Below are 24893 nucleotides of genomic sequence, written 5' to 3' on the forward strand. Positions count from 1 at the left end.
GGAAGCTCGAGATATTCCGGAGGCGGGACTGCGTAGTCGTCTGCGGCTGAATTGCAACGAGGGCAGATGATACAGCGCTCAGTGACCGTCCGTTCGACGACCTGCTCCACGACCTCTGGGCGACGTCGAGGAGACCGGCAGTTGGAGCAAGTGTCCACGACGCGTGGCGCTCCGGATAATCTCAGCAGGACGACTCCCCAACAGATGGACATGGTGGAGCGGTAGAGCCATTTGACGCGTCGCCTCCCGCGGCTCCCACATTCGTAGATTCTCATGGTACAGTATGAGGTGCACAAGATGGCATTTCCACATGTGTGGCCGCACTGCGCCCACGCGTCTGCCTGGCCTTTATGTACTCTGCGATGACAAAGCCGGAGACGCAACAGTTGAAAAAGGCAGCCTTCCGGACGCCCACGGGCTGAGATGCCATGCGCCGCCGCATCTGGCTGATGCGTTTGGTATATATAATCGGGTGTGTGTCGTGGCACCCTGCGCTTCTACGACAGCAACGCGAACGAGATGCCTTGTGAGCACACTCTCTGGACACGGCTGGTAAAAGATGATGATAAATTTGCCCTGCAAGTGACGGATCGACCGAGAAGGCTTTTAAAGCAGTTGTGCGGCTCCTTGTCCGATGAACCTATGGAGCTTGTCTGCATGCTCGGCAACAAGAGCAAAGTGGCAGCGCTCCGCAATCTAGCTGTGTCGCCATCCTCGAAGACGCAGAGGGAGATCCATCTCGTCGCGGGATCTCTCCGGGACCCGACAGAGCAATCTCTGCTCATAGTAGAAACCGACTGCCTCCTCCAGAATAAAGTCCCAGCAGGGCCCAGCCCGCCGGCCTGCCACGAAGAGGTCCGCCACCGCCTACCGCCGGCAGCCCAGGCTGCGACCGCCGGGCACGCCGCGGACTGGACCATCAGTAGGCTTGCTCTCCCGTTTGCCGGAGTCGTGTGTATATTCGTCAACGACATTGACGGCGGCCTTCGTAGCGTTGCCCGGCATCTCGCCTCGTGGCTGGCCGACGGACCACCCTCGGGCAGTCCCGCGCTTCCGTGGCTGCTCCTCGTCAACGAGGGGTCCGGTGGCGGGTCAGAAAAGCGGACCGTTCAAGAGCTCAGAGACCATCTCGATAAAATCTGCCGGTCAGGGTCCTCCTTGCTGTCGCGATTCGCCAACGTCAGCGTTGCTGGTCTCGGCACCAGGAGCACCCCGCACAAACCGCCGAACTGGCAGGACTTTCGTGCAAAACTGTCAAACAGTGTGAGCGGCGTGCAAAAACATCGTAAGCAGGAAGGACGCCTGTTTTCTGCCCAGACCCTCTGTAGAATGATGGAGTGTGCGTCGAGCTCAGTCTCGTCCATGCCGGCGCCGCTGGATTTGGCGTCGGCGACGCGTATGAGGCGCCCTGTAAGCCAGTATCTCGAGGCAGGTGTGGTCGATTTTCTCGACCGCGTCGACTCAAGAGAGACGCTGGAGCTCTTCGCAATCCCCGTCATTGCCTCCAGCATCATTTTTGACCATCACATGCGGAACATGCACCGTGCGTTGTCCCTCTTGCCCGAACGAGCCGCGCTAACAGCACAGTCTTCGACATTGCCGAAGTTTTCCACCAGCTGTACCGGGCGGAAATCGACCTGGCCAGCCAGAGACTGGCTTCCACCTCTGACGAGAGCAGGAAGCTGGTTTTCTCCTCCGGGACTGACTTGACGAGCCTGCTGGCCCAGAGTCTAGAGAGCCAGTTCACGCAGTTTCGTGAACAGCGCCGCTCAGCATTGCTCTACCACGCCGACAAGCTCATCTCTTTCCGTACGAGGTGGAGGGGCGTTCGCTCCCCTGCTACTTGCTTTAGCTGCCTGGCGAGGCGGCCGAAGCATGAGCTGCCATGCAAGCACTGGATATGCGCAGACTGCTACAGTCACTTCTCCGTCCACGATGGTGGCCGTCGGAATCTGCCTTGCTGCGTTCTCTGCGGAGAAGAGATAGAGGGAGGGCTGCGCATACGCGACAAGCCGAGAACGGCCCTGCTTAGAGTGCTCTGCGTAGATGGCAGCGGTGGGAACGCTGGCAAGCCGCTCGCATCTCTCAAAGTACTGCAAGACAAGGTCGGGCTCTTGTCCTACCCAGTCCAAGATCACTTCGACATAATATACGGCACTTCATCAGGTTTGTGGCTTGCCGTTGTCGCTGAGCGCATCTGACGAAACAAAATACAGGTGCCATTGTGGCGTGCGCTCTCGCGGTCGGCAAGCCCGTCGACGAATGCATCAAGCTGCTCGAGGACGTGGCGCGGGACGCGTTCCAGGAGCGCGAAGTGTCCATGTATCCGTTCGGATGGACGGCAATAGGCCGGCGGTTCTGGCGATTCGTGTTCACGCTGCTCATGGACAGCAAGTACTCACCGAAGCCATTAGAAGCACGGCTAAAGACGGAGTTCGGAGAGTCGAGAACGCTTACCGACCGGTCCCCCGCCACGGCCAATGGCTTGCTGGTCGGCATGACCATGACAGCGGTGGAAGACACGGCAACCTTTGTGGCGACCAACCAGGGCGGGGCCGTAGACCCCAGCGGCGAAGCCGGTGAGTCGAAAAGCTGCTGAGGGAGGGATTGTCGCTAACCTACCCTACGCCAGCCGACTTCCGTATGCTGGGATCCCCCGAGCGGGTTCTGCTTTGGCAAGCGTGCGTTTCTTGCCCGGGTCTTGCGCTGCGGCATGCTAACTGAGTCGTCGTAGATTACGCGCGAGCAGCGCGGCGCCGTTGTGAGTGCCGTGCCGACGCCCGCGTGGATTCCGAGTGCTAACCGTGGACTGCAGCTACTTTCCCCCGCAGGCCATCCACGGCGTCGCCTATCAGGACGGAGGCATGACGTACAACAACCCATCGGCGCTCGCCCTGGTGGCTGCGAAGGAGCAGTTCCCCGAAAAACCGGACCCGGGTCTGCTGGTGTCATGCGGCGCCGGGGTGGAGAAGCCTGGCAGAGCCCGCTCCCGCGGCACGACCAACATCGTAAGGACGGCGGGGGGCAGGGTGGAGAAGCGCAGGAGGGCGAGGCCCTGGAGCCGATGGAAGCTGTCCTCTGTTGGTCGCGTCTTGGGTGCCTTCATGAGCCAGAACGATTCGAATCGAGAGTTCGAGCGCGTGCGCCAGCACGCCGTCCACAGAGAGAACTTTTTCCGCCTCGATTTCGAGCACGACGGGCCCCGCCCCGCTCTCGACGATGTCACCGACCTGAAAGCGAGACAGTCGTGGGCCGAGGAGAGTGCAGCACGGTCGCCCAGCATAGATGCCCTTGCCCTCTGCCTACGGGCGCAGCACTTTTACTTCGAGTTGGACGACGAGCCGATGTATGCGAATCGTAGGTACAAGTGCTCTGGTCGCGTGCTGTGTGACCTCGACCCAGGCTCACCAGAGCAGATGCTGCTGCTGGACGGTCTGGACCGAGGCGGGGCAAGCTTTCGTCTCGACGGCCAGGTCCTCCCGCGGGACTGTCTTGGACGCGACGCTCGAGGACACGACAGTGTTGTGATCGGACATGTAACGTTCTCCGTCGACACGAAGCAGACCAAATTTTCGATCGAGGTCTGCGAAGGCGAGAATAGGCCCTACGGCATCAGCGGGTCCCCGTTCACGGTCGACTGGCTTGTGCAGGCGCAAGGACTGGATGACCATTTTGGCGGGGGCTATTGACGGAGCACCTGCCGCACAGCAGCACCGCCGCGCACGCCCGCCCCTGTGGCAGGCATCCCCCACCAGCCTACGACCCTGACAAGCGCTAGCAGCCTGCCGTGGCCGCCGCGCCGCGGCGGAGTGGGCTATATAAATCACCAGCAGCTGGACGCCGCACCTCGCCTTTCGCCCAACACAGTCTCGCTCGTACTGAACGGAAAGCATCGGAGTGGATGCTACCTTGCCTCTGCGCATCGCTCTCAGCCACGATGCCATGGGCCATGCCAAAGCAGGCGCACCAGCGGCAGTGCCGACGACTCACAGACAAGTCCCATAATGCCTCAGAAGAGCCATCGCCCCAGCTTCGGATCAGCACGGAGTTGGACTACGACCAGTGCGGCGCTGTCATCGCAGCATGGGTGGACGCCATGTCGCCACTACTGCTGATGAGCGAGCCGCTTGCGCGCGAAGAGACGGTTGACCGGTAGCTTGCATCAAATACCCAAATCGCAATGGCAGATAGCGAGACAATTCACACACGACCGTTGTCTTTGATGTTCATCAACGTAACTTGCATGTGAAGCGTCTATTGCACGGATGTGTGACTTTGTGTATTTCGACCCGTATGCCAGTCCTGGAGGCTGTCCCTACCACGCTAACAAGGACCAGCCCGAAGCACGCAAGGCGACGATGGCAGAGCACCAGAGAGGGTCACACACTGCGCGAAGCTGCCAACGTGAGCGCGGACTTGGGCCGAACTATCCTCGCAGTGCACCAGGCCATCGCGGACGGCTGCTATCTACGTTGGAGCCTTTTTCGGCGCAGGTATTCGTGGCCCGCCCGCTTCATCCGAATTCCCAATTAGGCAAGTACGACCATACCGCAGCCAATCAGCGTGGCGAAACCTGGCTGACAGTCCATTATCTACTTACACGGACGAATTTGCACGCAGATTGCGTCACCTTGGGCGCGTCGGCCCCGGCCACCTATTTGATGCTGCACGCGCGCTGCGAAGTGATGGACATGAATGCTGCGTCGGAGTGCCTTGGCAGAACCTTCGCAGACCTGACCACCATGAAAGTTGCCATCATTGGCGGCGGCCCCTCCGGCCTGGTTACCCTGAAGTACCTGTGCGAGGCGCAGCAGTCACTCGGCTGCGAACCAGTCGAGGCTGTTCTGTTCGAGTATCAGAGGGACGTGGGGGGCACATTCTTGGCTCGAGCCTACGAAGAAGCAGAGGTTGGTCGCACGGTCGATGAGGGGCTGACGAGCGGGCGGAGCGCTGACAACGGCATACAGCTCGTCTCATCCAAGCAGCTCACCTGCTTTTCCGACTTCCGCCACCAGAGCTCGAAGGACTTCCTTTCTGCGCCCGAGTACGTCGACTATCTGCGCAGGTACTGCTCCCACTTCAAACTGTGGCCGCACATCAAGCTAGGCACGAGAGTGGTCTCGGTCTCTCGAGGGGGCCGGCACAGCCACGTCATCGAGTACCGGACAGATGAAGGCTCGCTGAGATGGGACTGCGATGCCGTGGCCGTGTGTTCCGGGCTGCACGTGGAGCCGAACCTGCCTGACATCAGCGGGATAAGAAACGCGCCGGCGGTCATGCATTCTTCGCAGTTCAAATCGCGGCAGCAGTTCGACGGCTGCAGGCTGGTGATGGTGGTGGGCAGCGGCGAGACCGGGGCCGATGTCGCGTACCTGGCCGCCACGCACCCCGAGGTCGACCGCGTCGTTCTCTGCCACAACGACGGCTTCCACTTTGCACCAAAGGTCCGCTACCGTCCTCCGTACCACTGCATGACATAGTTCTGGCTAACGCGTGCGGCCGGGAAGCGCAATCCCGGGCCTGTGCTACTGCCGATCCTGGGTCGTGTGCCGAACCCGGCAGAGCCCGGCATTCCGATCGACGTGAGCCGGGCCAACCTCTTCGACACTGCCTACGTCCACCGCATACTGCGCCGAAAAGACGGCCTGCTCTGGGAGTACTATCGGCTCTACATCGCCGCGCTGCTGTGGTTGAGCTCGGGGACGACGGCGGGGATGGATCAGTGGGCTGGCGAGATCAGCTCGGCGCGTCACCATCCTTCGAAGAGTAGCGATGCCCCTGCCTGCCGCCGTGCCCACACGCGAAAACCAGTGCGCTAACTGCTCCCAGTATTTTTCAACAAGTCGATGAAGGTCTGCCCCTACATCAGCTTGCCCTATCGGCCACAGGTGCCAGGGCGCCGATTGTGGCGCTACGCTCTTCGGTCTGCCCTGGTCCAGACGCCCGTCGCGGACACGCACGGGCGGTGCGTCGACCTGGCCCCGTGGCCGCTTCGCATCCAGCCGTCGGGGTTCGTGGATTTTGTCGACAACGGCAGGCCGGAGTATGGAAGGATGAAGGAGCGTCGAGTGCGTCCCGACATGGTGGTTCTCTGCACGGGCTACAAACAGAAGTTCCCGTTTTTCGAGCGGCAGAGCGACCGGCCGTACGCGACGCCGGAGACGGCTGACGTTCGACGGATATGGCAGCGCGATGACCCGTCTGTCGGCTTCATCGGTTTTGTGCGTCCGTCGCTGGGCGCCATACCACCGCTGTCGGAGATGCAGGCTCAGTTGTGGGTCGCCCACCTCCTGGCCAGGCACCGAATCCCTCGACCCCTGCGCCCGGAGGACGAGTGGCACTACAGGCTGCGGAGCGTGCCCGGAGCTCGCCTTGAGTGTGGTGTAGATCACGAGAGCTATGCGTACCAACTAGCTCTAGACATGAACTCGGCACCTGGTCTCACGGACGTGGTCGGCTTCCGGTCGCTGAAACTACTCGCCGTGTGGGCGCTGGGAGCAAACTTCAACACCAAATTCAGGCTGCGCGGTCCCTGGCAGTGGGACGGCGCGCCCGCCGTGCTCACGTCGCAGGAGTTCTGGGCAACCATCACCAGACGGCCCATCATCTTCGGTGAGTGCCGCGGCACCCTGCGGATTGTCGATGCTAAGCATGATCAGGTCACTTCGCAGTCTCTTTCCTGCCCATGCTTCTCTTTGGGCCGATCAATCTGCTGTGTTTCTTGTTTGGGCTGCTTTTTCCCGTTTGAGCGGCGCCGCTGCCGCAGGACAACTAGCGCGGTGTGCTCCAGCTCCGAGGACCTGCTGTGCCGCGTGGCTGGTTTTGACCGTCGATGCAGACGTGCGGTTTTTGATAAGGCGCCGACTACTAATACATCTGGGTTGACCCAGGGTCGTTCATGGTCCATGGATGCTCACATGCTCTGCTGCCAAGTGATCTGTAAAACAACACACCGCACTCGTCACTATGGTCTTTGTCGTAAACGCGACCGAAGAGACCGACGCGAAGTCGTCGTACAGGACTATCATCGTGATCTGCGTTGTCACGTCTATTTTCTCCACGGTGGTTGTTGGTGCGCGTCTGCAACTGCGGCGGAGGAGTCATAGCCTGGCGGCCGATGACTGGATGTCCTTCTCGTCCCTCCTCTTCGCCGTGACGTACTCTAGCCTCTGCATCATCCGCACGTGCACCGCCGAATCCTGCGCGCTTCGGCTCTCATGCTGACTGTTTGACGCTTGCAGAAACCAGATACGGCCTCGGCTTGCCGCTCTCGCTGCGCCCTCCGCAGAACCTGCTCATGTATACGAGAGTCAACTTTGCGGGCCGACCGATCTACCAGGTGGGCATAAGCTTCTTCAAGATTGCACTGCTGATCAGCTACCTGCGCTTGCTCCGCGGCACCGACAGATGGCTGTACCGGCTCGTCGTCTGGGCCACAATGGCTTTCGTCTTGTGCAGCCACGTGGGCAGCGCCCTGCTGCTGCTCCTCGCGTGCAGGCCGGTATGAACGATTCCCGCAACACCCCTCGCGGCCCAAACTGACCGATCCGGACGCAGATCGACAAATCGTGGGATCCTCGCATACCAGGAAGCTGTCTGCCCGTCGGGGCCTCTTTCACGGCCTACGCCGTCCTGACGATCGTGTCCGATATCGTTGTCACGCTTCTGCCCGTCCCCGTGCTGTGTACGCTCAACCTTCGACCGGCGAAAAAAATCGGCCTGGTGGGCTCGTTCGCTTTGGGTCTGCTCACGACATTGTGCTCTGTTCTGCGCTACACGCAGATCAAACGTATCCAGTCCGGGGACGGAAACTCAACCCTGCTGGTAGTGTGGGGTGCCATCGAGTTCCACACTGGGACCGTCGTGTCGTCGTTGCCGTTCCTGGCCCCTGCGTGTCTCCGATGCTGCAAAGAGGATGATGGTTCTAAGCGAAGCGGCCACGAGAACGGCCTCCGCGGCGAAAGGCAGGGCCGCGGTACCGGCGCGGAAAGCGACGGCCGCCCCCCCTATGGCCAGGGCCGTTTTGTCTGCGCAGAGGCCGCCCCACGAGCGGAGGACGGTGAGTGTCGCGGGAGAGGCTCAATTCTGGTGAGGAAGACCGTTTCCGTCCATGTTAGCATAGACGAGAAGGCATCTGCAGCCAGAATGATAGAGGCGAGCTAGTTTCAGCCACCCCGCGCGCGGGAGTCGACTCGGTAGCATGTTCGCCACAATTGGCTGTTCTTTACACCGAAAGTGAGAACCGGAATCAGGTGTGCCCCGAAGTTGATCGGAGACTTCGTGGATGATGTCATCCTGCTTCGAGCCACGCCCAAGCGAACGAGTATAATTACGCCGTTCCTTGCAGTCAAGGCCACGGATGCGCCCCATTACATATCGACTTGATCACCTATTCCAATGAACGCAGCACCGCAGTCGTTCAACTCCAACTCCGCCACGGTCGAGGGGAGTGACACAGCCAACGGGACATGTGATCCAACTCTCGTCGACTTGTCTCGTGTCGACGGTACATCTGTTGCTGCCTCCGCATCACACGATCGTGACCGAGGAAGAACTGATCACTCCTGCCAGGCGGCTTCTGCTAGCCCAATCGATCCTTTTGATGATATATTTGCGGTCTTTGACGCATGAAAACATACGGTGGCGGAAATTAGCAGCTGGGCTGGCCGGCCGGGGGCTGATATGGTCTGAGACGATGCGTTGTTGCTTTCGCTTACTATGCGCGCCTCGTTCCCAGCTCGCGCTGTACATGCTCTAAACTACATGCAATCATAAATTCAATACTACAGTATTTACTTACATGGGCGCATTCCAGACTTGTGAATGTTTCGCGTACCTCACCGCCCTACCCCGACACCCGAAACCCTTACAGGATGTAATTGCTTTCTCGCGAATCGCACGCCAAATATTCTTTTAATCTCAGGAGCAAGCGCCTCAATGTATTGACATAGAGATACAAACGTTCTAGGGTCCACAATCATGCCATGACCAGCTGGTGCTCCTCACCAGCCAAAGCCGCCTTGCCGTCGACGATGATCACCATCTTCCCGGCCCCGCGGCTGTCCCCATCCTTGGACTGCTTGATTCTGATGTACCGGATTTTCTGTTCTCTGGGAGACCACACGACCTCGTGGTGGAAGAGCTCTGTCAGCAACAGCGACGCGAGGCCGGCTGGCAGGTATACGTGGCCCTCTTTCGTCATCCAGCAGTCGGAAGGCTTTCCATCCCTGGCCGACCATTCGTAAGACACTATTTCGCGGGCATGCTCGTACCTGAGAGTCACCGTCTCAAGCTGCCGATGCTTGTCCAGCTTGTCGAGGGGGAGCATGCTGGTCTCGGTCGGTCAGTTTCGTGCCTACACCTCGGCCGTTCGGATTCACAGACGGCGTCAGTGTACTTAGTTTTGCTTGATCCGTTTTGGTAGCCACCGGCAAGAACTAGGCGAGGGCGGGCGTCTCTGGTCAATATATTGCTACTTGCAACGGACGCAATGTGACCCCATCACATTTCAAGGCACACCGGAGGCACTTTGTGCTGCGCAGCAACTTTTGAGGGTGGTGCGGGGCGGACGGATGGCTACATTAACCCGCCCTGCCCCTCATCTCATCCAGGCACCCTGACTGATCGGTCAAGCATGGATGCTGCCTCCGAGATCATTCGTCTGCACGAGTTGTACCAGGCATTGGAGCTCAAGCTGGACCAGGAACAGAAGCAGAACGAGTCGTTGCATCGATCGATCCTGGAGCTCCGCGAGCAGGTGGACGAGTCCGCCATGGAGAAGGAGGTCCTGGAACGAGAAACGGATCTGTTAAAGGATGCATTGGTCGAGAAGACCAGGCACATCTCCATGCAAGACTTGACCCTGGTAGAGGCGCAGAAGCATGCGCAGCTACTAGCGGCGTCCAACGCTGAGCGCGGACAGGTGATATCGGCGCTTTATCGGTATGTCCAGTGCCCGGAGCAGCCGGAAGACATGTGCGACCACGGCCGGGAGAAGAAAAGAAAGGCGGAAGCCATAGAGCCGTAGTTCGGATCCTGTCGAACGTCTGCCGGGACCGAGGCGGGCTCGCCGGCCAAATCGAGATCTGCCGGCAGAGATGGCCATTCCGTGTTGCTCACAATTCGATACGACGAGGGCCGCAATCCTCGCAGGACCCAGCGCGGACTACGTGCGGTCTCGAGAGGGCTGTTGAACACGAAGCTGAGCGACGCCAACAGCGGCTGCGTCTTCGAGTACGTATGGCATAATGTGTTCTACGGCGGAAAATGGGTGCCACGTATACGTGTATTGGCACCTCCACCAGTGATCTTCCGAGCGAAGGCAGTTCACTGCCCTGATGCCAGCGAGGCTACTGTCGAGCAGTATGGGTTGTTTCCACAATGATGCTGGAAAGGCAGGCAGTGATGCGATAACGGTGCGACATTTTCCCCGTAGACAATCTGATTTCGTCAACAATTGCAGATAGGCATCAAAGTCCTTTCACTTTCTTGACCTCGGGTTCATAGTTGATCTCAACATCGTCATGCATTATACCGTAGAAACCGTTTTGGGAGTAACTTGGCGATGCCAAACGAGACCCTTCATTTGACATGTAATTATGACTCGCCGTTTTGTGCAAAGTTCTTCTTCTTTCGCCGCCGACGCCGTTCAGACCGACCGCGCAAGCAACCAGCTGAGTACTGGTCTGGTCCGCTGTCAGCGCCCTCCTGTGAACGCTGTGCGTGCCATTCACAGGTTGTGCAGTACTGTGAAATCACAGAGCAGCATGTGTAGTCTTGGATCGAGCATCGCGCGCTCCTGACAGACGCATCTACCTGCGTTGTCTCAACTGCTCCTGCAGAGCAAGGTGGTGCCACGTCGACCACCTTCATAGCACTGCTGAGCCAGCATAGGTGTAAAATCATCACGATTGCGAGGCGGTGGTGGTTGTTTTGGTATTTTGATCATATTCAGATTAATCCGGGAGTTCTAAAAAAAGGGTGAGCAGCTTGCTTGATCAGTGAGGAGATCGACGGCCAGCCAAGTCACGGTATCCGCAGCCGAGGGCCCCTTTCCACACGTCTATAGCGCCGCCCCTTCTACAGCGATCCGACGAAGCTCGGCCAGGATGGGAACACTCCTGTCTAGCTCATCGCAGCATCCCAACAGCGACGCTTGGCAACGCCGTGCTTTCTCGACGTGCTCGCTCAAATTGCCCTCGGCGACCTGAAGACTTTGACGCAGCTCCTCGTTCTCCTTTTCAGCACAGAGCTTGTTTTCAATCTCATTCTGCAAATCGTCCGACAATTGCTGGACACGCCTGGAAAGAGCAGCGTTTTCCTGGTGAAGCCGGTCGATCTCGGCAGAGAATCCCGCGGATGGCCGCGCGGTCGGGGAAACCAGTCAGCGCCCGGGAGTCATTGCACACAAGACATCCTCTTACCAGTGCTGTGAGGCTGACGTCCTCCGCACTCACCTCTGCGGGAACCGCCTCGAACGTGTTTCCCACCTGTCGCGAGAGGAATCGGTAGGTGCGGATCGAGTGGTCGCTCAGATTTTTGGCAAGCAGCAGGGAGAAACCGCTCTCGTGCCCGGGACACGGCTTCCAGCCATAGCCATCCCGAGGCCGAGGGCTCAGTCGCACCTCGGAAGGGCTGACTGCGATACCCAGCCGCTCGCCCACTCACGTTCAGCAGGCTGCAGTTGACTGTAGCGGAGACGGTCTCACCTATGTGCCGCGATAGTGCTTGACGGCAGATGTCTCTCTCGCGTCGGCGATCTATGTTGCTCTGCCGAGGAGATGCCATCCCGGCTCCGATGCTGCCGAAATAAACAAACCGCCGCCTGTGCCTGGTGAAGTAAACTAGAAATCGGCTGCATGCATCAAGCAGGATGGTCCAGCTCGTCGTCGCGTCCAACCCGTGCTCCTGTGCAGCCACGACTCCCGCGTCGGTCGGCATAACCCATCCCTAAAAGTGCCACGAGCCGCGGCGTGAGCAGACCGCCGAGGTGTGCCGCGTGTCACCAGCAGTACCGGTACACTCGTGCCTACATGCGCCCCTCCTGCCCTTCACCTTGCTGCAGCAACAAGTGGCCGTGCTGAGCTCTGATAACCAACCGAGACTAGATAGCGGCCTTCTCGGGGTGGTGCTGCGGAGTCATGCTCGAACATAGCACATTCATCTCGACGATGGCTTCGCGGAGATGGCATGACCGCCCCGCGTCGTTTTGGTCCGTCCGAGCGAGCGTGTCAAGCCGCCACAGCTTCGCAGCCTCGCTAGTGGACACGGAAATCCATCAGCATCCAGGCACGAAACACTGCTGACGCTCCTTGCGCGCTGCGCAGGTCATTTTGGCTTCTGCATTGTAGAGGGGTGGGTATATCTGGGCAGACACTTCCAGGCGTCAAGCCAGCCTCCAAATTGTTCTCTTTTGGGTGGGGTGACTGTAGAAAAGGGGGCGTGGAAGCCAAGGAGCGAGGGGGCAAGGTTTGGCGTTGAAGATCCCCTGCCGTCACTCAGCTGTAAATGGCCACTATGGCGGAAAAAAAAAAATTGTTGCGGGCGCCGGCTGTGCAGCTTGAACTACCCGGCACCAATGCCCGCTCGCATGGCAGCAAGGCCTGGCCGGCCAAGCAGCTGTCGACACCCCAATGGCGACTATCATCGGCGGTAGTTTGTGAATAGCTCATCAGTTTAAGTAGGGAAAGTGGCCACGGGGGATGTAGGTGAGTCTTGCTTGCCTGGATTATTCTAGCAGCACTACAAACGAGACATTCCGTGTTCCGTGTATCGAAGTCCAGCCTTCCTGAACCGCACCTCATCATCCTCCAGTACCACCGCGCGGCTCTTTGCTTCGCAAAATCATAAAATGCCATCCGCTCCTGATCAGCCTGGTCATTGCGCGTGCTGCCCGTATCCGGGTAGCTTTTCTTGCCAAGAAGCTGAGAAGATTGGTGTTCACGCTGATGGCACCGTGGAATGCCCCGATGCTGCGACGAGTTCTGAAAGATCCCTACGGCTAGAATATCAGCTGTCCGATCCTGGAAGCCGTGAACGCACAAGTCCTGGTCCAGCTACCGCGACAGGTTCCTGGGACCCCGCCACTACAATTACCGCGCCCAGGACGACTGGCGAAGCAGCGCCGGCGCAAGACGACTGGACCGGAATCCAGGCGACCTCGCAGGGCGCCTCGACGCCCTACCCGGACCTCGGCGAGCGCCCCCCCAAGCGATCCAGAAACGAGTTCGAGGCCGGCGTTCCCCTGAAGCAATACCCGGGGCCTTCTTCCCATTCCAATTGCTTCCAGGCACTCGAGGCGGAGCTCGCGGCCGTCATTTGGACGCACATTGGCAGCTCACACGTCAGGCTGAGCTGCACAGGTACAGGGCACGATCTTCGGTTGAGTTTTGCGTGCTAGTTTCGGGGATTCGAGAGCAAAGGAGATAGTATATACGAGATTAACTATGATCCTGCCGTTTCATTCTGTGCTTGCATCTGCCATGTTTGTGATGCCGCGATCACCCTTCCAGAAAGCCGCGACATCGTCCTGCGCCGCAGCGGCAAGGCTGCTTGGTGGCCCCTGGCAACGTGTCAAACCTGTAGTCCAGGGTGAGCTCCTCGCCAGCTTCCACGTGCCGCTTCGCGAAGATGAGTAAGCACGGCATCCCCGAAACCTCCTGCTTTCGCACGACACAGTTGGGGTCGCAGTGGTGGTTGATAAAGCGAGCCTTGCCCCCGATGCTGGTCGCGTCGCAGGCAAGGCCCATACCCAGGGACATTACGTAATGCACCTGTCGCGTTGTGGCTTGTCAGCTTTCCCTAGTTGGCTAGTTAGATCCGGCGACGGCGACTAACCTGGCGGCCGCTGTATATTGAGCAGTAGCGCTCCAGGCACTCCTCCACCGGGATGACCTCGCCGGTGTACTGTGCCACGAATCGGTTGGGACGTATTGCTTCGTCGGCGAAGAGCCCTGCGCCTCTGTCGCCCGCCGGAAGCACCTTGCACCGGGCCTCAATCTTGGTGGCCAGGCGATTGGTGCAGCAGCGCGGTCCGATCCGGCAATAGGTTTCGTCGCAGTCATAGCACATCTCGCGATTCTGGCACGACTCTGCGCAGCCTTCGTCTTCGGTGCAGCCGCAGCAAGCTACCTCGTCGAGCAAGGGAGGGCGCGCCAGCTTACGCCTAGCAAGTCTGGTGATCTTGTTGCACGAAACTTCTTCGAACGGTACCGGCGTTGCGCTGAGGCCACCATGGCGTGCCTTTCTTGCCTTTGTTGGGCCTGAACGCGAATGCCGCCCCCGAGGCCGACCTCGTGGACCTCCACGGCCTATGCCATAATTTGCGCAACGAAAGAGATCACAAAGACGATACACCGTTTTTTGCCGGCGCACGCGCAGAATGCGGGATCCGGAGACTGGGGGGTTGCGATATGGTCGGCCAGCGCAGGCTCCGTCGCGAGCTTCACAATCTATCAGGATGGGGTTTGCGTATGAGCCTGTCGCCATCACGGTCGTGTGCAGTTTGAGAAGGGAAAGCTCTGTGGTCTCGCTCGGGTGTGGTGGCGGAGGTGCCTGTATATATACTCAGGTCAAGCCTGGCGTTCGCATCAACCATTCTTCCAGTTCAATAGTCCCCTCGAGGATCAGGACCGCAGTCCGACGGATGCATGTGTATGGTTGCCTTGTTCCATGTGGCAGGCCGCTCGTTGTGGAAAGGGAGTGAGCGGTTGCGACGGAGGTGAAAACCCGGTCGCCGAAGTATCAAAGGCGATGCCTGGCTACACCCGCGCCTTGCACGAGCCATTTCGGCGGAGATGCGGTGATGGCAGTTTGGATCGGCGAGGGAAGCTGCGTCTGCTTCGGCGACAGAGGCGAGTGACACCTGCTTTGTGTGGCGGCGTCGCAGTTGGAAGGGGAGCTATCAGTGCCGATTGTTCACGATTTTATTCACGATTTCGTTCACAATTTCATTCACGATTTGTTCGCGCAGAATTGCCAAAGGAGAACAGTCAGCAGACTGTTCAACAGATGTTTGAGTTGACACAAGCATGCTAGAGCTTGCGCTATCTACGTAGTGAGCAGCATATCTACAGTCTGTATGGTGCAAGGAGAGCCAGTGTAGCTGCGGCGAGAGTGACGGCGAGGAAGCTCATCCCGGCGCGGGAGGTGGTGCTGGCCAGTGGCGTGGTTGGCACTGGCGGCCCAGACGATGTCCAAGAAGCCGACGCCGAAGGTGCTGAGGAAGGAAATGCAGTGATCAAAGAACTGTTTCCCAGCCAGAGGGGCGCACCGGAGGGCGCGGATGCGCTTGTTGTGCTGTTGGAGCTCACATTCGCGGAAGACATGGCAGTTGTCAGGTTTGAAGGTATAACAGATGGCACGAGGGAAGGCCGGCCGGCTGTACAGGCGGACAGAGCAACGCTTTCGCTCCAGACGGACGTCACCGTGCTTACAATCACCTGCGCAGCAGAACCGGAGAGGTCTGCGTGTTCCATAACGTGACTGGTGCGGTTTGAGCCGCAGCGGTTTCCGAGGGGAGACGACCTGCTTATCAGCTCCCGGCGACGGTCAGAATCGGCCGCGCGGCGCCTGCACTTCTCGTGGGGTATTGCTATAAAGAGACAGAAGCGCCCGCTGCTGCATGCACCGACACACTCCATCTTCCTCGGTGACTGTCTTCTGCCAGCTCGAATGACGTTCCATTGCGATCTGCCTCGGCGGCGACCTATCAACTGCCCATGGACCTCCAATTTGTACCTTGCCGAGACGCTTCTGACAGTGGAAGTGTCTTCTTACGTATTCAAGGGCGTACTGGCCGAGACAGTAGACGAGAATGACTGGCCGTTGCCCCCACCCGCGCTGCTCTGGGTTCTCGACAGGGGCTCGTCGCTGGAGCTCTGGTATGACATCGGGCAAAGGCCGCGATCTGGTGATTCGACACGGGACATGATCACAAACGTAGTCGGATACCACGAAGACGTCTTGGGAGACGTATACTACGCAGTTCTCTGGGAGGGATTCCTCTGCCCTGGCTGGGTATTAGATCAGGACCTACCTAACCACGACCTTGTTGCCAACTACTGGCAGAAGCAGAGACAGAGCCTGTGAACACGCCTCTTTCTTATCAGAACCCGATAACCACCGGTTTGCAGTACGGGAGAGTCAGATGCCGCATGCAGCTCTTGACACTTGGAATTACCGTGGCGGAGGGATCCCTAGTCCCTGTGGTGCCAAAAGACAAGCCGCTGCTGAATCTGGGATCCTGTACATTATCACCTGGGAGTGCTCGTAATACAGTATTATTTGATGTAGAAGAAAGCTTCAGCTCCAAACTGCAATTTTCGAAGTGAGCGTCCGCCGTTCATGTTTTTGCAGTGGAAGTGAGGGGCTGACTCTGATTGTGTACCGAACAATACAGTACTTACAACATGCAGAGTGATGAAAAGGAAGCGATCGGAAAACGACAGGGATCAGTGGAATGGACGAGGCGAACCGTCAAACAGTTACTCAGACATTGCTTGTAGGCCCTATTGGCGGAAAGCCACTAGGCGTAACAGAACAACGAATGAATACAACATGCGACGAGAACAAAAGCGAAAGGAACGTGAGGGAAGACCAAACATGTATTATCTAAGCGTAGCTAGTGAGCACTATTGTCCGGAGGCCGTCGCGCGTCATGAGTAATGAATGAACGAATACAAGATGCTTGAAGTTCACCGGAAGTCACCATCGGTGTCCGCAAACTGGCTTCTGCTCAGCCGCGCCCCACTAAAGCACGGCGACCAGGCCCTCCGGACAGCTGTGATGAGGTGAAGTTACAGCCTATCAGACTACTCTCTCGATTTTCAAAGTCGGTGTTTCGTCATCAATGCACTCTAAACACTTTGGGGGAATGAAATCCAGCACTTGCAGATGGAGCCTCTTCCTTGACGTGGCGACGGCCTGTTTCAGTTCCTCCACAACTTGGCTTTCGGCTGATACTAAGATCAAGGTACTGATGTCGTCAACGTCCTCATCTGTGATGAAGGAGCTCTGACTTGTCGTCAACTTCACACCACTCTCAACCCCGCTAGGATCCTCCACCACGTCTTTGAGAACAGGTGCCTTTGCCAGGTTCGAGACGCGCCCCGCGTTGTCGTCGCGAAGCCCGGCTACCTCGTCCGCATCGTCTATGTTGCTCGTCACTGGCATGCCCATGCGCTCCGCCTTGGCCTTGTTCTTGCCTTTGCGGTCCAGCTTCGCCACGTGCCCGGATTTGCCGTCGGCGACTCTTTCTTCACGGTCAGCTGGGTAGATCATGACTCGTAGGCGCAATTTCTGTGCGCACGGTTAGCCCCCGTAGCGAGAGGTCACGACCGTCCATACCATGCTGTTGTCAGATGTGTTCCCGTCTTTCTGCGGCCTCGCGCCGATGGCATCCTCCATGACCAGTGCTTTTTTCAGCATTAGTTGCGTGGAATCCAGGCCCAAAACGGTACTTACCGGATGTGTCATCCCGCTGCTTCTCTTCAGACGCGACCGCCGTCGATAGTACTTTTCTCAGCGTTAGCTCCGCAACCTTCGCATCTCGAAAGGGGGCTTACACGGTGTATCAGCCCGCAGTCTCTGGTTGATCGCATTCTGCATCATCAGTGCTTCTCTCACCGTTAGCCGCGTAGACTGCAGACTTGACAACGGACTTACACGGAGTGCCTTTGCAGACCAGCACGATCTTTTGCGTTTTGGTACTTCCAGGCTCAGCGCGCAGCATGTCTTCCAGATATCCGTCCAAGCACCAGTAGCCGCAGCCGCTTGCTACAAGCACCACCCTCTCGAATTGTTTGTGGTCCACGCTCCTGCCATGAGGGCCGGTGAAGAAAGCGATGCGCGGGGGAAAGCTGGCCGGATCGATGGCCTGACTCGTCTGGACGACCTTGCCCTTCCTCAGACTGACCACAACGCCTTTCTTCTCGACGTCGTGGGCTGGCCGTGGCGAAGAGAGGATCGGTCTCGTCAGAGTCTTTGTCATGCCACTTTCCGCCTGGACGAACACGTGGAATACTGTGCGGTGCTCGTCGTCTGTTACCGTGGTGGCAAACGGATGGCTGGACAGGAGTTGGACGCCGGGGATCCACACGTTTATGTACTGACCAGGTTTTACGTGAATTCGTCGCGGGGCTTTGAGTTCCATATGAAGCCACCATGTACCATGAATCTTCGACATCCCAATCTCAGAATAGACGAGACTTGGCCAGCGCCCTCCCGCGAAGTTATTGTAACCATACCGACCGAGGAAGAATACATTCAGTAGGCCCGAAACGCCACCGTAGACGTATAAAGCCAGCCGGTTGAAGCTTGCATCCGCGAGTACCTGGCTCAACAGTAGGTATGCAAGTATCGCGGCCGAGAGCTCGTGTATCTTGAGAAAGATCTCGTACGCGACTGGTTTGACGAGAGACGCCGCAACGAAAGCACTCATGCAGATGATAATCTGAAGAGTGAGAAAGAATCCGGAAACAGTTCTTCGCGTGATGGAAACGTACCATGAGCCCCATCCTGCCCTCATCCGTGTCCGTGAAACTGCGTGGGTCGTCCACCAGCGCTACGACTACGGGAAACAGAATAAGGCACGAGGCGAGCAATCCTGCTACCCGATGAATCTGTCGAAATAGCTGCAACGATAGACCGAACACGTCTGCGAGTCCATAGTGGTGCGGAGAGAGATAGATGATGGCCAGGTTGAGGAGAGCGAGATACTTGGCCCGGACTGTGGCATCGGACAGAGCCGTGAACAGCACAGAAAACGTCACTGTCCCTGTTCTTCGGATCTGCAGCGACAGGGCGGCCCCATTCAAGGCTAGAAACAACAACAGCGCCAAGACTTTACAGATGTACCATGGACCAAGAAGGAAACGTCGCCGTATCAGGCGACGAAACTGCAACTTGTGAGCAGCGCGGCGGGGCACGCACCATAGTGGTGCCGCAAGGCGGCAGACTGCGACAAATAGACTGCATATCGGTACAGCCAGGATCAAAAGAAGAACGGAGATGGCAAGCAGGGCAACGGCATATATCTCGTATAAACGCAGCGCACGCATGGTGGGCTACATCCCTCTAGGGTTCTGCTAGGGCTCCTCGGCTATTTTATAGAGTCTCAGGCTGGCCACCTCAGCGGCGAGGACAAGAGTAGCAAGCTGCTTTTCATGGTTCCTGGGCATGTTGGCCAGAATGGAGTCCTTTCACGTCAGTGTATTCGTCAGTGTATCCGTCAGCGTATTCATCTCGTGCCGGCGTGCTGCACTTACTCTCCGCAGCTGCGCGACACCCTTTGCGGTGGGAGCGCAGGCGACAAAGTTCAGGAACTCGTACCACTGAGCGCTGTCGCGGACACCAGGACCAGCATCCTTTTGCATGAGGTACAGCGCTACTTCGCCCACAGAAGCCGCGTCGCTTTTTTCTATCTCGGAAGTCAAGGGTCTGAGCTTTTCCAGGTTGGCTTCACAAATCAGCGTCTGTTGCCTGCTCTGCGTTGTCACGACCAGCCTACTCAGCTTCATGTGCCCCCAACGGTCTACGAGGACGTTCCTGCACCGAAGACGATCATAGCCCAGATGGGTGTCGTGGAGGAAACCCAACCCGTCCAGAATCTAACACTGTCAGCAGGAAGAGCACCCCATGCGGAGCCGAAACATCATGCCTGAACTAGAGACGAACGCAGCTGCGCGTCATTGGGATACGTCGGGCAGCGAACAAGGTGGTACAGACAAAGGGTCATCTCCTCCATCACGATGTAGAGGAAGTTCTGGCTGCTGAAGGCTTCCACCACCTCGACAATGTTTCGATGCTGGAGTTGCAGATAATACTGAACAGCGCGCTGGTCAGAGTCAGGAAATTGACGAACAAGCGCGATGCGACTGTCGCTCGCAGCAATGGTAGCATCGCCATCGAAATCGAGAATGGTATAGGCTTTTTTGTACTTCTTCGCCCACGGGTCTCCCTCGATCGGCGCCCGAACCGCCACGACCTGTTCCTTGGCAGCGGCTCTAGGCAACACAGCTTCCGATCCTGGCTGGGACGCTGTCGATTTGGCAGTTGTCGGTGTGGTCGTCAGCGACGTGGCCGCTGCTAGTCTGGCTGCTATTGGTTTGGCCGCGATTCGGGGTCTTTGTACAGCTCCAGGAGATGCTCGCCGTTTCTCCGCCGGTAGAGGGGGAACATCGCCATGGCAGTCACCTGCCCGTTTGGGCTGGCCGCTTCCATCTCCCACAAAAATCTGCGTGGTCGGTCTTTGGTTCATGGTTTGAGTCCGCTGCTTGCAGAGTTGTTACTGCCGCGGTGCTGCTCCGCAGACTTTGTACCTCGCAGCACAGCTGCTTCTGGCTCCTGACACGGCCTCTGCACGATATAAACGGACGAGATCCTGGGAACAGCAGCCATCATGGTCCAGCAGCAGCACGATGCCCCAGGGACAGAAGAAGATCAACTCACCAGAGTGGATAGCGCGTCAGGAGGACACAAAGGCCTACCGCGAGCTTCGCCGTTGTGATCTTGAACGAGACGAGAAGGGCAAGAGCTTTTGGCTGTCGAGGCTCTCCACAGAGAACGCGCAGCGCTGCGCAACACGAATCCTCAAGAGACCAGAGTACGCGGAGGCGCTAGATCCTCTGCTCGCCGTAGACGCCCTGCGAGCCGGGTTCTGGCTGAAGCTGATGCATAAAGTCATCGCTCTCGGGATTTTCGAGGTACGTACCGATACGTGAGCTGCCTCACGGCAGGGTAGTCCCAGCATCGAGCTGAACGGCCCGAAGCAGGTCCAGTCGTACTGGAACCACATAATCGCTACCTTCAAGCAGATCGCGGACGGCAGGACGCTCACCGAGCTTGACGTGCTCTTGCTGGAAGGCAAGTGCCCCGGACGCTCTGAGAAAGACGCAGAGGAGATTGCTGCCCTCGTCGACGGGGGGAAGTTGTTTCCCGGAGCGGACCAGCAGTGGCGTGCGGGCCTGCTGCATCGCCTGAAAAGAATGCCAGTCCTGGTGATCCCCTCCCTGAACACTTTCTTCGATGACTGCCGCGCCATGGAAGAGGTCGTCCCCTGCATGTATCACATTGCGGATAAGAAGCCGAAAACATCATGCGACCACATATTGCGTAGAATGTACACCAAGTCTACAGGTTTCGAGACTGCTAGAGAACTGCTGTGGCGCTTTCTTCTGCTACAGTCCACCGACCTTGCACGCGCGCCCACGAGGCCGGCCAGTCGTCTTCTCGCCAAACAAAGACCAGGACCGGCGGACGAGGAGAGGCTGCACGTCTTTGCGACATTGGCCCGCACTTTGGGCTTTGGTTCTGAAAACATCACCCAGCTCACGGCGGTGCCGGCAGAGATGGTCATTGCGAAGCACGCCTTGATGAGGGCGCGCAAACCTTCTGCTTATGCAGTGGATCGCTCCCACGTAGAATACATTCAGGAGGCCATGTCAAAGGTATGCCGTGGGATTACCCAGCTGCCACGCCCGGCGCACTGCGGTCAACCATTCAGCAGCATGCCGCACAAATCGCGCCATGTCGCTGGGTTTCCCGACCTCCTATCTTTCGAACGTGACAGAGAGCATTTGAGCGGTCATACCTCCATGCCGTCGTTGTTGGAGGCCTTGCACGGCACAGCCTCCATCCGCGTGCAGTCTCTGTGTCAAGCCTTCTTTGGCGCGGCCGTAGACATGACAGGCCCAGGAGATCAAACCGAAAGAAGCTGCGAGGAAACCAGACCTGGCGGCCCCGCGGAAAGTGGCAACCCGGGCGTGGAGGGGCCAGGGTGGCCTGGCGAGGCGGGCGAGGCGGGCGAGGACCCCTCCAGTTTCTCGCCAGATTGTGTCTTCTTCGTGACGCTAGTTGATGACCAATGGCAGACCCTGGAGCATGTTCAGCCGGCGACCAGAGAGAACCTGGAGCACATGGCAACGAGACTCTGCAGCCTTGGTTGGTCTCTCCGAGCTCTCAGCACCGAAGGCAGGACTGGCGCCATCACACCGGAGGATTGCTATGCGTGCACGATTGGTGCAGGAAGTAACACGGTACTGCTGGTTGACGGGAACTACGATAGCAGTGCTATTCACCAACATCTAGACTATCTGTGCGCTCCCAGCTAGACGTAATACAAGATAAAACTGATCTGCGGATTGAATCACGTACATGTGTCACGTTGTGAGGCAGTTAGCTGTCATTGACTCTGTTATTCTTGAGAAGCTTGTCCTCCTGATCTGCTAGACAGGTTCACGTCATTTATCTAGGTTTCGAGAAGGCGTCCCAGCCACCTGACGGAGTCAGGGAGGCTGGCCAGCCTTCCAACCCCTAATATCTATGGTTTATGACATTCACCATTTACGTCAAGTCTGCTTGTCCATTCAACAGAGGCAGAGTTATCCGACAACATCTGCCACTTCCACACCCTGGCAACCGGCTTGCAGTAACTCACAGCAGACACTACGTAAAAGAAAACGAAACAATACTTGTGTTCGACGCCATCCTGGAAAAATGCCTCAGCTACGTGATGTTGAATCTTTTGTGCTGATTCGCCCGCGCGACTTTCGAGCATCATGCCTCCTGCTTGATTAGCGACGGTTGAGGCCAATACTGGTGAGCCAGAAGCCCTGCAACCGGGTCCGGCTGGCCTGGTAGTGCCGTCGCCTGGACAGCCTGGAGCTGGTTGTTGGGGTACACTAGCTGTCCCGGCTGCGCCTGGGTTGGGACCCACTGAGGGTGGGCAGCTTGGGCGGCCGGGAGACAGGGATACACAACTTGGCCTGGCTGCGCCGGGGCCTGACAGTACTGTGGCAGGGGACTGAGTCGAGTGGCAGGTCGGGCTGCGAATTGGACACCCGACGCGGGCTGTTCAGTTGTTACGAGGGGTGGCGGAGGGGGCACCACTTCCCGGTCTAACGATGGCGACTTGCGGAAAGTGCCAGGAGCACAGTGAGGCTCTCGGCCGTAGTTTTCCTGATTCGCGATGTACGCACTAATAATTTCAAGATCCGCGTACCCAATTTCGGTTCCGCGCTCAACGACTGTTTTACCTTTATAAACGTAGTCTTTATGAGCTACGATCAATGGATTCTTCCCAAAGTTCTGCCGAACCCAGCCACGCGTCATCCAGAATGCCGGTCCGTCTTTCTGGCAGAGGGGGACCACTTTCACCAGGCACCACGGAGCTTGAAGTCTATTCTCTCCGTACTTGCCCGGCTTGAATGGCCATCGTGATGGGATGAGGGCGGAGATGTCGGCGCCTGGACGCACCACAACGCCTTGAATACCAACGTTGCCCTGGTATCCTTCCATCGGCTTCCGCGCCGCTTTGAGATTCGTTCCGCTCTTGATCCCGGTCCGTTTTGCGTAGTACCTTTTGAACTGCCCGGGGCCGCCCAGCTGATAGATGTTGTAGACACCGGGCGCACCACGATTCAGGTAGCCGAGGAGCGTACCACCTTCGGCCTCGAGAGTGAGATCCTGGAAAGACACCGTAATAGTATCGACGTCATACTGTCCATATTGTTCCATAAAATCAGAGGGAGCTGGGGAGGGGGTGAGGCTGTTGTGAATCGGCTGTTGTCCTGCTGCGGGCGGGGGGCTTTGCCCGTTGTTGAGCGGCTGCTGTCCTGCGGGCGGGGGGCTTTGCCCGTTGTTGAACGGCTGCTGTCCTGGGGGCGGGGGTTGCTGTCCTGGGGGCGGGGGGGTCTGCTGGTTGTCTGACTGTTGTGCCGCAGGTTGGTCAAAGTCCCACTCCATCTCCTCTTCTATCTCTCTCAACTCCCGTTCTTTTGCTGCAAAGGCGGCGGTCCCTCGTTGGTTCTCCATTGCAGACAGTAATGCCAGTGCCGAACCCCGAAGCCTCCGCAACTTTTTCTGCTGCGAGGGGTTTTGCGACGCCTCATCTGATCTCAATCGTTTGCTAACTCCTCTGGAGGCCCCCATTGTGATGGTACTACGTTGAATGACAAAATGATCGGGCACTTATGAGCGAAAGACCGTGCCTTTATACTTTTCCCGCAATGATTTGGCGCGCCTACTGCAGATTGATGCCGTAAGCCTGCGATGACTCGAATGTGAACCGATGAAAAGTATATGCATTATCAAACCGCCTATAGTGGCTGTTAGAAGGCTGTAGGTAACCTGGTATAGGAGTTATTATACATGCCTTCAGCGGCTTTGTGCTGATATCTAGTATCGACTGGAGAGTTTCAAACCGATATTGTAAGTACTGGTACATATGTACCTACCTACCTACTGTATACCGGTACCTACAGGCAGCTAAGATGATAGGAACGGCGCTGCGGCGCCAGTTTCGAGCTGTCCCGTCGATAGCACTCCAACACAACACCTGCATGATAGAGCGATCCGAAGCGACGACAAAGCAGAGCTTGACCAGACCGAAACTTTGTCGTCGAACCCGGACCGCGAATCTGGAGGTAGACAGCGCTGCACAGCTGCCACAAACGGCAGCCGGGGCAGCCTATGACAGAAGAAGAAGAAGAAGAGGAGGAGGAGGAGGAGGAGGAGGAGGAGGAAGAAGTGATACTGTACTGTACAGTACCTACGGCGGCACAATATGGGAGGACATGAGGACATCTAGATCAACTGGAGAAACGCCGGCCGCACGTGGTGCCGCCTTAGTGGACGGCTCCCTTTGTCCGCATAGCGAAAATAGCTGCAGAAGCCATTAAAGAGCGCAACGCCATGGAAACAGCAGTAATCCGTATCTATACTGATGGAAGTGGCATCAATAGCCAGGACAGGAGTCGCTCCCGGCCGGTGTGCCACCTTCGCCGACAACCAGGCGGCACTTCAGGCTGTCCGAAACCCGAAGTGTCCATCCGGCCAGTATATCCTCATCGAGGCCATACAGGCTCTAGATGAGCTTCGGAGCCAAAAACGAAACA

At 57.8% G+C, this 24893-nt stretch overlaps 10 protein-coding genes across 10 annotated transcripts; 6 read left to right on the plus strand and 4 right to left on the minus strand.

The window, feature by feature from the left end:
• Positions 1-642: 642 nt before the first annotated feature.
• On the plus strand, positions 643-3689 carry V2A60_008762 (uncharacterized protein; the record flags this gene model as incomplete). Its single annotated transcript, XM_083260034.1, has 6 exons — positions 643-1543; positions 1588-1809; positions 2217-2579; positions 2633-2681; positions 2735-2761; positions 2816-3689. 6 exons carry the CDS (start codon positions 643-645, stop codon positions 3687-3689), a joined length of 2436 nt encoding a protein of 811 aa, XP_083116160.1.
• A 248-nt stretch (positions 3690-3937) lies between these two features.
• On the plus strand, positions 3938-6748 carry V2A60_008763 (uncharacterized protein; the record flags this gene model as incomplete). Its single annotated transcript, XM_083260035.1, has 6 exons — positions 3938-4152; positions 4338-4471; positions 4621-5444; positions 5508-5766; positions 5830-6612; positions 6660-6748. 6 exons carry the CDS (start codon positions 3938-3940, stop codon positions 6746-6748), a joined length of 2304 nt encoding a protein of 767 aa, XP_083116161.1.
• A 218-nt stretch (positions 6749-6966) lies between these two features.
• Positions 6967-8631, plus strand: V2A60_008764 (uncharacterized protein; the record flags this gene model as incomplete). The annotated part of the gene is made up of 4 exons (XM_083260036.1): positions 6967-7184; positions 7249-7501; positions 7558-8059; positions 8408-8631. The coding sequence occupies 4 exons, from the start codon at positions 6967-6969 to the stop codon at positions 8629-8631; spliced, it is 1197 nt and encodes a 398-aa protein (XP_083116162.1).
• A 346-nt stretch (positions 8632-8977) lies between these two features.
• On the minus strand, positions 8978-9328 carry V2A60_008765 (uncharacterized protein; the record flags this gene model as incomplete). The annotated part of the gene is made up of 1 exon (XM_083260037.1): positions 8978-9328. The coding sequence occupies one exon, from the start codon at positions 9326-9328 to the stop codon at positions 8978-8980; it is 351 nt and encodes a 116-aa protein (XP_083116163.1).
• Positions 9329-9634: 306 nt separating this feature from the next.
• V2A60_008766 (uncharacterized protein) lies at positions 9635-10027 on the plus strand (the record flags this gene model as incomplete). The annotated part of the gene is made up of 1 exon (XM_083260038.1): positions 9635-10027. One exon carries the CDS (start codon positions 9635-9637, stop codon positions 10025-10027), a length of 393 nt encoding a protein of 130 aa, XP_083116164.1.
• Positions 10028-12850: 2823 nt separating this feature from the next.
• Positions 12851-13399, plus strand: V2A60_008767 (uncharacterized protein; the record flags this gene model as incomplete). The annotated part of the gene is made up of 1 exon (XM_083260039.1): positions 12851-13399. One exon carries the CDS (start codon positions 12851-12853, stop codon positions 13397-13399), a length of 549 nt encoding a protein of 182 aa, XP_083116165.1.
• A 100-nt stretch (positions 13400-13499) lies between these two features.
• On the minus strand, positions 13500-14070 carry V2A60_008768 (uncharacterized protein; the record flags this gene model as incomplete). Its single annotated transcript, XM_083260040.1, has 2 exons — positions 13500-13772; positions 13837-14070. The coding sequence occupies 2 exons, from the start codon at positions 14068-14070 to the stop codon at positions 13500-13502; spliced, it is 507 nt and encodes a 168-aa protein (XP_083116166.1).
• A 978-nt stretch (positions 14071-15048) lies between these two features.
• On the minus strand, positions 15049-20257 carry V2A60_008769 (uncharacterized protein; the record flags this gene model as incomplete). The annotated part of the gene is made up of 11 exons (XM_083260041.1): positions 15049-15525; positions 15778-16004; positions 16977-17298; positions 17347-17414; positions 17464-17514; positions 17565-17615; positions 17665-18451; positions 18504-18896; positions 19128-19196; positions 19266-19607; positions 19664-20257. The coding sequence occupies 11 exons, from the start codon at positions 20255-20257 to the stop codon at positions 15049-15051; spliced, it is 3381 nt and encodes a 1126-aa protein (XP_083116167.1).
• A 160-nt stretch (positions 20258-20417) lies between these two features.
• On the plus strand, positions 20418-22109 carry V2A60_008770 (uncharacterized protein; the record flags this gene model as incomplete). The annotated part of the gene is made up of 2 exons (XM_083260042.1): positions 20418-20702; positions 20772-22109. 2 exons carry the CDS (start codon positions 20418-20420, stop codon positions 22107-22109), a joined length of 1623 nt encoding a protein of 540 aa, XP_083116168.1.
• Positions 22110-22554: 445 nt separating this feature from the next.
• V2A60_008771 (uncharacterized protein) lies at positions 22555-23811 on the minus strand (the record flags this gene model as incomplete). Its single annotated transcript, XM_083260043.1, has 1 exon — positions 22555-23811. One exon carries the CDS (start codon positions 23809-23811, stop codon positions 22555-22557), a length of 1257 nt encoding a protein of 418 aa, XP_083116169.1.
• Positions 23812-24893: the final 1082 nt, after the last annotated feature.

This window comes from Cordyceps javanica, chromosome 6, assembly GCF_051103115.1.
Source record: "Cordyceps javanica chromosome 6, complete sequence".
Lineage (NCBI taxonomy): Eukaryota > Fungi > Ascomycota > Sordariomycetes > Hypocreales > Cordycipitaceae > Cordyceps > Cordyceps javanica.